Below are 11,961 nucleotides of genomic sequence, written 5' to 3'. Positions count from 1 at the left end.
ACACTCTCTCTCTCTCTCTCTCTCTCTCTCTCTCTCTCTCTCTCTCTCACACACACACACACACACACACACACACACACACACTCTCACTCTCTCTCTCTCACACACACACACATACAGACACACACACACACACACACACACTCTCACTCTCTCTCTCTCTCACACACACACACACACACACACACACTCTCTCTCTCTCTCTCTCTCACAGTGGATTAATCAGATTATTAAACACCTAATTAAAGCTGTAATTAAACAGCAACACACTGATTCTGTTTACACCAGGCAGGTTTATCTGTGTGTGTGTGTGTGTATGTGTGTGTGTGCGTGCGTGCACGTATTGGTGTGTGTGAAAAAAAAACCAAAAACACAGTTATGACATTACAAACAATGAGGAAATACTAAACAACATTGTTAGCCCATTGCACCTGACGGCGTTACCTGTTACTGTTGTGCTATTACTGCGCACAAGCCTTCCAACTCAGTTTGGGGGAAGAGCTGCACCCTTTCCAAAATATGAGATCAATGGAGTCCATACTAAATAAAAAAGTTTGGTGGACCCTCTGAGTGAGTATTACATTTTTTCCAATTTCAAAAATAGCATCAAATCTTTAAGCCAGAGTGAGACTAAAGGTGGTTTACTTGATTTCCAATCAAGCAATATTCTTCTCCGAGCCAGAAGACACGCAAAAGCACAAGCATCCTGACACTTCCTGGGCATGACTGTACCTTGCTCAGGTACTCCAAAAATTGCCATTTCAAAACTAGGCTTAATATCCCTAATATACACCTCAGACAAGATTTTAAATATAGTTGTCCAGTAATCAAACAGTCTGGGGCAAGTCCAAAACATATGAGCCAAATCTGCCCCAGCAGAGTGACAACGCTCACACGCGTCAGTTACATTGGTGTATATTTTGGACAGCTTAACCTTGCTGTAATGAAGTCTGTGAAGGACCTTGAACTGAATCAAGCCCAAACGAGTGCAGGAGGTCGTCCCATTCACCCTGAATAATGCATTTTTCCAGGTTTCCTCTGATATTTCCACTCCCAAATCCCTTTTCCATTCCGCATGGATTTTGTTCAGATCTATATTTTTTATTGACATTAAAGTGTCATACACTTTGGAAATGACTCCCTTCAAGTGTGTTTTCTCTCAGACCTCCTGATCAGCTTTGATAAAGTGCTGCTTGTAGGAGATTTTAATATTCATGTAGATGATGAAAACGATGCCCTAGGATTATCATTTGTCGATTTACTAAACTCTTTTGGAGTTAAACAAAACGTCACCAGACCAACCCACCGTTTTAACCACACACTAGACTTAATAATATCCCACGGAGCAGACGTCACTGATATAAATATTTTACCTCAGAATGATGACATCACAGACCATTATCTCCTACTGTACACACTACCGGTAGAGCAGATTAACCGTGTTTCACCACGGTATCGACTTGGTAGGACTATTATTCCAACCACTAAGGACAGATTCATAAATAACCTGCCTGATTTATCTCAGTTTCACATTAAACCCATAAATGCTGATCATCTTGATGAGATGGCGAACAACATAGACCTTATCCTCACTAGCACTTTAGACACTGTTGCCCCCATCCGGTTAAAAAAGGTTCGAGAACAAGCAACTGCACCTTGGTATAATAGTCATACGCATGCCCTAAAGAGAACAACACGTAATCTGGAGAGAAAATGGAGGAAAACTAAATTGGAGGTATTTAGAATTGCGTATAAAGACAGTATGCTTAGCTACAGACAGGCGCTAAAAGCTGCTAGAGCTAAACACCTGAGCAAACTCATAGAAAATAACAAAAACAATCCCAGGTTCCTTTTCAGTACAGTCGCTAAATTAACAACAAATCAGGGATCTGAAAAATGTGTTCCATCACAGTTTAGTAGTGAAGACTTTATGAATTTCTTCACTGAAAAAATAGATAACATTCGAAAAACAATTGTGGCAGTTCAACCTCTGACAGCATCTCCTGACACAATCGTACTTACAACCCCACAACTACACTGTTTTACATGTATAGGACAGGAAGAGCTGTATGATGCTATTATGAAAGCTAAATCAACAACATGTCAGTTAGATCCAATTCCCACTAAACTACTGAAGGAAGTGTTATATACAGCTGGTGAGCCTCTTTTAAATATTATTAACTCCTCACTATCGTTAGGTCATGTCCCTAAATCCCTCAAGTTAGCAGTTATTAAGCCCCTCATTAAAAAACCTAATCTGGATCCAAACACGCTATCGAATTACAGACCAATTTCAAATCTCCCATTTATGTCTAAGATTTTAGAAAAGATTGTCGCTGCCCAGTTATGTAACCACTTGCAGGAGAACAATATCTTTGAAGAGTTTCAGTCAGGTTTTAGGCCCCATCATAGCACAGAAACTGCTCTAGTTAAAATCACTAACGACCTGTTTTTAGCTTCAGACCAAGGCTACATCTCCCTATTAGTTTTACTAGATCTTAGTGCTGCGTTCGACACTATAGATCATGATCTTCTCCTCGATCGCTTACAGAATTACATCGGTATTCAGGGACAGGCATTAAGCTGGTTTAAATCCTACCTGTCCAATCGTTACCATTTCGTAGATTTAAATGGAGAGCTATCCAGGATAATGCTAGTAAATTATGGCGTGCCACAAGGGTCAGTTCTGGGACCCCTGCTTTTTACAATATACATGCTTCCATTAGGAAATATTATTAGAAGGCATGGAATTAGCTTCCATTGTTATGCTGATGATACCCAGCTATATATTTCATCCAAACCAGGCGATACAGCTCAATTAGCTCGCATAACTGAGTGTGTTGAAGAAATAAGAGATTGGATGACCCATAACTTTCTGCTATTAAATCCTGATAAAACGGAGATTTTGCTCATCGGCCCAAAAAATAGTACACAGAAGCTCCAGCATCTCAGCCTGCATTTAGATGGTTGTTCTGTAACTACTAGTTCAACGGTAAAAGACCTGGGAGTTATTTTAGACAGCAACTTATCTTTTAAAAATCACATCAATCAAGTTACAAAAACAGCCTTCTTTCACCTTAGAAATATTTCTAAGCTAAGAAATATGTTATCTATATCTGATGCAGAGAAGCTCGTCCATGCGTTTATGACCTCTAGAATAGACTACTGTAATGCATTACTAGGTGGATGTCCTGCATCATTAATAAACAAGCTTCAGTTAGTTCAGAATGCCGCAGCAAGAGTTCTTACTAGGTCAAGAAAATACGATCATATAACCCCAATCTTATCGTCCCTACATTGGCTTCCTATTAAGTTTCGAATAGACTACAAACTACTGCTACTCACTTATAAAGCACTAAATGGTTTGGCTCCCATGTATCTATCCAGTCTCTTAACACGCTACAATCCGTCACGCTCCCTGAGATCTCAAAACTCTGGGCTTCTAGTAGTTCCTAGAATAGCAAAGTCCACTAAAGGCGGTAGAGCATTTTCACATTTAGCTCCTAAACTCTGGAATAGTCTTCCTGACAGTGTTCGGGGTTCAGATACACTCTCCCAGTTTAAGTGTAGATTAAAAACATATCTTTTTAGCAAAGCCTACACATAACACACATCACGCACATCACATCACAACCTTGTGCTCCAGAACATCTGATCACATGCACATTATCAACTTGTGCTGTTAATATCATGAACAGCAGCTACGCTAATTCCTCTCCACTGCTTCTCTTTCTCTCCCCATCCCGAGGCTTCCTGAGGTTTGGCCAGCTCCAGTCACGTCCCACCTCGTGAAGATTATGGACCTATGGATGATCATGGAGAAGTAGATGCCGAGTGTTTAAAGGCCCTGGCATGGAGAAGCTGATGCTGGATCTATGATGATCACAAATTGTTCTGTATTGTTGAAAGATTTATGACCAAACTTTTGATGTCACCCATATGAGGATGGGTTCCCCTTTGAGTCTGGTTCCTCTCAAGGTTTCTTCCTCATATCATCTAAGGGAGTTTTTCCTTGCCACTGTCGCCACGGCTGCTCATCAGGGACAAACGCACACCATTCACCTTCACTGTTGTTTTCTGTAAAGCTGCTTTGAGACAATGTCTGTTGTGAAAAGCGCTATACAAATAAACTTGACTTGACTTGACTTGACTTATTGAAATATTTAGAACTGTATCCATTCCTGCACTAGGAGGAACGGAGGGATATGTGGGACAGTGGCTTTGGATTAGATGACGAACTTGAAAATATCTAAAAAAGTGTGATCCTGGCAGACCATATTTTGAAGAAAGAGTTGAGAACGAGGCAAAAACATTATCTATAAAAAGATCACTAAATCTGACAAGACCCGAATGTTGCCATTGACTGAAAACTGAGTCCAGTTGACCTGGAAGGAATAGGTGGTTCTTGCATATAGGGCCGGCTATGGAGAAGTCTCCAAAACCAAAACACTGTCTGAATTGAAACCAGATCCTGAGGGTATTTGCTACAACTGGGCATAGCGTATATGCTGAAATACGAAGGGGCAGTTTGGATAAAGCTAAAGCAGGGAGGGATGAAGAGGTACAAAAACACGCTTCTGAAATGCACCAAACATCATTGGGGTCTTTAAGCCAATAGAGTACTTTTGAAATGTTTGCAGCCCAATAATAGTATCTGAAATTAGGTAGGGCTAATCCCCCTTGAATTTTTTGTCTTTGGAGGAATTCCTTTCGAATCCTAGGTGTTTACCCACCCCATAGAAATGACGAGATTAGGCTGTCTAAGTTCTGAAAAAAGGACTTAGGTAAAAAGACTGGGACACACTGAAACAAGTACAAGAGCCTCGGTAGAATGTTCATTTTTACACAATTAATTCTTCCTTCAAGAGAAAGAAACAGCAGATTCCATTTTTTGAGATCAAGTTTTAACTTGTCAATTAAATAAGCAAAGTTTTCTTTGTAAAGATAAGGAAAAACCTGTGAGATATTTATCCCTAAGTATTTAAAACCTGATACAGACAACTGAAACGGTATAATCATTCCCTGAAATTTGGAGGCCCCTACTGTTCACGGGGAAACAAACACTTTTTGAGAAATTTAATCTATAACCTGAGAATTCACCAAATTGATCCAAAATCTTAACTACTTGTGGAATACCTACAATCGGGTCCGAAAGGTACAACAACATATCATCAGCATACAAAGATACTCTATGTTCTATGTTTTTACTGCTAATGCCAGTAAAATGCTTAGAGCATCTTAACGCTATGGATAGGGGTTCAATGGCTAAAGTAAAAAAGTAAAGGGCTAAGAGGGCACCCTTGTCTCGTACCCCTTGATAGAGGAAAAGACTTTGAACATACCCCATTTGTAATTATTGATGCCACAGGAGAGAAGTATAGTAACTTAACCAGTGAGAGAAAATATGTTCCAAAGCCAAATCTTTCCAGCACCGAGAATAAATACTTCCACTCAACCCTGTCAAATGCTTTTTCGGCATCTAGTGAAATAACAACCTGGGGTATAGAGCCCTGAGCAAGTTTCGATGAGTGGATTACCCCCAGCAATCTCCAAATATTACTAAAAGAATGACGACCTCTGACAAAACCCGTTTGGTCGCCAGAAATTAAATTCCCTATTACTGTATCTAAACGTAATGCAAGGATTTTTGACAAGATTTTAGTATCGGCGTTAAGGAGTGATATTGGCCTGTAAGAGTTACATTTTACGGGATCTTTGCCAGGTTTTAACAATAGAATTATGTTTGCTTCATTCAAAGTTTGCGGCAAGCATCCCCTTACAAAAGAGTCCTCAAACATATCAAGAATAATAGGGGCTAATTTGGTTGCAAATTTTTTGTAAAATCTATAGGGTAGCCATCTGGGCCACGGGTTTTTTTTGTTCTGCATTAATGAAATAGCATTTAGAATTTCCTCCATTTGTATGTTTCCCTCCAAATATGTTTTCTCTGCTGAATCAAGAGTGGGTATATCTATACTGTCCAAAAATTCCAGCATTCCAGAGTTTAATGTAGGGCTTTCAGAAGCATATAAATCTAAAAAGTAGTTCCTAATGTTTTATTAATTTCAATGGGATTAACGATTAAATCTTCATCATTGTTTTGAATTCGAGGTATAATTTGAGAGGCAGCTTTAGATTTTAATTGGTAGGCTAAAAGTCGACCTGCCTTTTCCCCATGTTCATATATATACCCTCTAGCACGTAACAAGCACCATTCAGTTTTATTTGTTGAGAGCAGCTTATATTGGACTTGAAGGCTCAACTGTTCCTTATAAAGTTCTGGTGAGGGAGACACAGAATAGAGGCGGTCCAGTCTCCTAATAGAGTCAATTAAATTGTCTATTTTTTGTTTACGCTTTTTATTTAGAGTTGAAGTATATGAGATTATTTCCCCCCTTATGACTACTTTCAGTGTTTCCCACAATGTAGATGCCGATATAGATTCTGATCTGTTATGCAGTAAGAAGTTGTGAAATCTATGGCCGTAGTTACGAATGTACAAAATTCAGGGTCTGATAACAAGGACGTATTCAGTCTCCACAGAGGCCGTTCGTTGTACCTCAGATTGCAAACGAGATCTAATTGCACAGGAGCATGATCTGATTCCACAATAGGTAAATAATCAATTTGTTCAACAGAAGGAAGGAGAGATTTATCTATAAAGAAGTAATCGATTCTTGAATAGGAGTGGTGTACTTGTGAGAAATAGGAGTATGCTTTGCTGCGTGGAAACAGAAATCGCCACGGATCAACGGCTCCCACTTGATCAAAGAATGTGGATAAGGCTTGGGCCATCTTAGAACGGGATAATGACCTGGGGTTGGAACGATCGAGGGGTGGATCCATAACAGTATTCAAGTCACCACCAAATATCATGCGATGGGAGTTAAGATCTGGCAGAATAGAAACAAGCTTATTAATAAAACTTACATCGTCCCAGTTGGGGGCAAATACGTTAACTAATAAGACAGGAACATGATACAAACTCCCAGAGAATATAACATATCTACCCTGAGGATCCATAATAGAAGCAGAGACCGTTAATGTATTGTTTTTGTGTATCAAAATGGCAGTGCCCCGTGCCTTAGAGTCAAAATTAGAGTGAAAAACCTGTCCCACCCACGGTTTCCTGAGTCTAAACTGATCGCTAATACGTAGGTGTGTCTCCTGTAGGAATATTATTTCATTTTCTTAAATTTTCTTAAATATTATCATATTTTCTTAAATATGCCAAAATCCTGCTCCTTTTGGTTGGGCTATTTAGGCCTTTTACATTCCAGCTAACAAATCTAACTTTCAACCCCCCAGGAGATTTAGCTAAATCGGGTTTATTAGCCATGTGCAAATATAAATTGAAACAGGCAAAAACTGCACAGAGATGCAATCAGCAATACAAGTTTCCTCACTGTTAAGAACTTCTGAAGACATAACATAAAACAAAACTTCTTGTAATAAACAAAATGCTAAACCAAACCTCCCATAATACTCCCTATGCTTGTTTCCCCAACTGAAACAAGCAGCAGCAACCGGTTCAACTCACAGGGCTCCAAGTTATCCGTTCTCTACCGCTTAAACTACTCGAGGAGCCCGAACCACTAATATATACATGAAGTACAGCATAGCGTCACTACAATGAATTGTGCAGCTTAAACTACAAGGCATTAAACAGGAAAAAAAGCAAAAATTCTGTCTCTTCTTAGCGATTTAAATGACCACATCCCAGAGTGTTTTGCTGTTATTATTCACCGTCGCAGAAAGTGCAGCCTGTTAGCCAAAGACAGTTTTTAACCTTGTGCATGAATGCGTTGCCTGTAAAAAGTCTCAGCAGCCGTAGGTGAATCAAAGGTGTGTGTTTCTTCCCCGAACTTTACTCGGAGACGGGCAGGATACAGAAGTTTAAACTTTATGCCTTTCTCATAGAGGGACTGTTTAATATCCTTGAATCCAGCGCGTTTCTTTGCTAAGGCTGCGCTCAGATCCGGGTACAGCCTCAGTGACACTCCGTTGTATTTAATATCATGTCGCCTGCCCCAGTGCAGTGCCTCTCCTTTTCCTGAAATCTGTGGAAGCAGACAATGAATGGTCTTGGAGATTGTCCTGCACCCGGTCTGGGGCGAAGCGCGCGATGTGCACGCTCAAGTTCAGGAGGACTGTCAAACACGCTCTCCATAGTTTCTTTAAGCAACGCAGATACGAATTTAACGGGTTCTTTTCCATGATCACTGCCTTCCGGAATGTTAATAATACGCAGATTAGCCCTTCTGGATCTGTTCTCAAGATCATCAATTTGGTCAAGAAGAGATAAATTTTGTGTTTTCAAGGCTAATAGTCGCTTCCGCTGCGACCAGCCTTTCAAAGTTTTCACCAGCTAATACTTCAGTAGACGTGAGCCAATGCTGAAACGAGCTTACTGTCTCCCTTAACGTGTCAAGTGAGGCTTGCAACGGCTGGATTGAATCTTGAATCAAGCTTGCCATGTCCTCTTTTAAACTGGCCCGTTGTTTTGCCAGTTCGGAGATTAGCTGACTCTTCGACAAATTATCCGTGTTGCCTTTAACAGGTGAACCCTTGCTGTTAGCGGTTTCGTTAGACGCCATGATTGCTAACTTGCCCGCTAAAGTAGCACCTGAACGTGTTGCTGGTGCAGTACCTTGCTTCTGCTTCAAGTTGCTCATTTCTCTTCCCGAATTGAGTGTAGATCTTATATTTAATGTTGTTAAGCAATTAGATAAAAGAAAAGAAGACACTTTAACAGGTTTGAAAGGAGTGTGGTTGGGAGGTCCTCGTCCCCGCTGCTCTCTCTCACATCGCCAAAACCGGAAGCCTCATCTGGACACTTTGTTTCTTCAGACGTTCAGCTGAAACACTTTGCTTTGCCTCTTATAAAACACTTACATCAGCAGAGTTGCAGATTATATCTAACCCTAATAACTGTGTGTAAATGTTCTCTGTGTGTGTGTGTGTGTGTGTGTGTGTGTGTATGTGTGTGTGTGTGTGTTTCAGGACTCGATGATGGCTGCTCAGGTGTGTTTCCGTGGTAACTGCTTGTTTTTGCAGGTACTCAGTAGATATGTGCGCTGTTTTTCCTCCAGCATGTCAGTTGGACAGATTCAGTCTCGGAGTGAGATGGACCTTCACACACCCCCGCACACACACACTCACACACACCCTGTCACCCCGTTCTCCCGCTCTACCATCGGAACCTTCTTCCAGGAGCGACCTGTGCTCAGGAACCCGTTTACCCATGATGCACTGCTTAGAGGATATCTGCGCAGACACCTGCCTCTGCAGGTCATGTACAGCTTAGTTACACACACACACACACACACACACACACACACACACACACACACACACACACACACACACACACACACACACATACACACACACACACACACACACACACAGCTGAGTGAATATCTAGTGTGTGTGTTTAACAGGAGGTGCAGAAGGAGCTGTTGGAGTTTGGTGAGCGTGTAGTGGATGAGATTGATGATCTGGGTCGCCAGTGTGAGCAGAATCCCCCGCGGCTGCAGCCGTACGATGCGTGGGGTCGGCGGGTCGATCGCATCATCACCTGTGAGGCGTGGACACGTCTCAAACACATCTCTGCACAGGAAGGCCTGGTGGCTGCAGGATACGAGCGACGCCTGGGCGAGTGGAGGTGTTCTTTATCTCACACACACACACACACACACACACACACACACACACACACACACACACCCAAATGAGGATGGGTTCCTCTTTTGAGTCTGGTTCCTCTCAAGGTTTCTTCCTCATACCATCTAAGGGAGTTTTTCCTTGCCACTGTCGCCACGGCTGCTCATCAGGGACAAACGCACACCATTCACCTTCACTGTTGTTTTCTGTAAAGCTGCTTTGAGACAATGTCTGTTGTGAAAAGCGCTATACAAATAAACTTGACTTGACTTGTATCACACACACAAACACTTCTATAATAACAACACTGCTGTTTTTAATGCGACATGCAACACTCCACTAATGCAAATGTGTGTGTGTGTGTGTGTGTGTGTGTGTGTGTGTGTGTGTGTGTGTGTGTGTGTGTGTGTGTGTGAGTGTGTTTGTGCGGGGGTGTGTGTGTGTGTGTGTGTGTGTGTGTGTGTGTGTGTGTGTGTGTGTGTGTGAGTGTGTTTGTGCGGGTGTGTGTGTGTGTGTGTGTGTGTGTGTGTGTGTGTGTAGTCGTGTGTATCAGATGAGTAAGTTGTACCTGTACGCACCTTCTGCTGGTCTCTACACCTGCCCACTAGCCATGACTGATGGAGCTGCCAAAGTCCTTGAGGTAACACACACACACACACACACACACACACACACTCTCACATTCATACACACACAAGAAAGTGAGTGAGCACTTACTACAGCTAGTGTGTGTGTGTATGAATGTGAGAGTGTGTGTGTATGTGAGTGTGTGTGTGTGTAGTCTCTGGGCAAGTCATAGAAGTAACACACACACACACACACACACACACACACAAGGAAGTAAGTGGGCACTTACTATGGCCTGTGTGTGTAGTCTCTGGGCATGCCTGTTAGAGAGGTGTTTGAGCGTCTGACCACGCGAGATGAGAAAAAGTTTTGGACATCGGGGCAGTGGATGACCGAGAGAAAGGGTGGCTCAGACGTTGGTACGACACACACACACACACACACTCACACTCACACACACACACACTCTCACACTCACACTATTGTAAATGTGTGTGTGTGTGTGTGTGTGTGTGTGTGTGTGTGTGCTTGCCGAAGCGAATGGGACCGAGACAGTTGCTCATCCACAGGAGGACGGCTCGTACCGGCTGCATGGCTTCAAGTGGTTCACTTCTGCAACCGATGCTGACATCACACTGACCCTCGCACGCATTACAGATCACTATGGCAACACCATACCGGTACACACACCCACACACCCACACACCCACACACCCACACACACACACCCACACACACACACACACACCCACACACCCACACACCCACACACACACACCCACACACACACACACACACCCACACACACACACCCACACACACACACACACACCCACACACCCACACACCCACACACACACACCCACACACACACACACACACACACACACACACAGAGCTCACCATGGCAACATCATACCGGTCTACACACACGTACACACACACACACACACACACACACACACACACACACACACACACACACACACACACACACACACACACACACACAGAGCTCACCATGGCAACATCATACCGGTGTACACACACACACACACACACACACACACACACACACACACACACACACACACACACACACACACACACAGAGCTCACCATGGCAACATCATACCGGTCTACACACACGTACACACACACACACACACACACACACACACACACACACACACACACACACACACACACACACACACACACACACAGATCACTATGGCAACACCATTCTGGTACACACCCACACAGATCACCATGGCAACACCATACCGGTGTACGTACACACACACACACACACACACACACACACACACACACACACACACACAGTTCACCATAGCAAAACCATACTGGTACACACACACGTAAACACACACACACACACACACACACACACACACACACACACACACACACACACACACACACAGATTACCATGGCAACACCATACCGGTACACACACACACACACGCACTCACACACACACTCACACACACACACACACACACACACACACACACACACACACCCGTCACTATGCCAACAGACTCCCAACTGCATACCATAATATGTTGCTCTGCCCCCAGGGGAGTGTGGGTGTGTCCCTCTTCTGTGCCGAGGTGTGGGACTCTGAGGGTCGGACCAACGGTGTGGAGATCCAGAGGCTGAAGGAGAAACTCGGCACACGGCAGATGCCCACTGCGGAGCTG

General features: G+C 42.9%; 1 protein-coding gene across 5 annotated transcripts in view; it reads left to right on the top strand.

The window, feature by feature from the left end:
• The first annotated feature begins 8,977 nt into the window (after window positions 1–8,977).
• The window catches only part of LOC310715337 (acyl-CoA dehydrogenase family member 11), a 17,679-nt gene continuing 14,695 nt past the window's right edge, over window positions 8,978–11,961 (top strand). For 4 of the 5 annotated variants that reach the window (XM_083521707.1, XM_083521704.1, XM_083521706.1 and 1 more), the window contains exons 1-6: window positions 8,978–9,291; window positions 9,444–9,667; window positions 10,207–10,306; window positions 10,541–10,652; window positions 10,771–10,913; window positions 11,839–11,961. The exon at window positions 11,839–11,961 is cut by the window's right edge and continues 27 nt beyond it. In XM_083521707.1, the coding sequence (XP_083377833.1) occupies window positions 9,010–9,291; window positions 9,444–9,667; window positions 10,207–10,306; window positions 10,541–10,652; window positions 10,771–10,913; window positions 11,839–11,961 (984 nt within the window). In that variant the 5' untranslated portion in view covers window positions 8,978–9,009. The remainder of the gene's footprint in view (window positions 9,292–9,443; window positions 9,668–10,206; window positions 10,307–10,540; window positions 10,653–10,770; window positions 10,914–11,838) is intronic. The other variant, XM_083521708.1, reaches the window with a different exon arrangement.

This window comes from Silurus aristotelis, assembly GCF_946808225.1.
Source record: "Silurus aristotelis genome assembly, chromosome: 20".
Lineage (NCBI taxonomy): Eukaryota > Metazoa > Chordata > Actinopteri > Siluriformes > Siluridae > Silurus > Silurus aristotelis.
The sequence above is the reverse complement of the archived record's forward strand: the minus strand, read 5'-3'. Positions and strand labels throughout refer to the sequence as shown.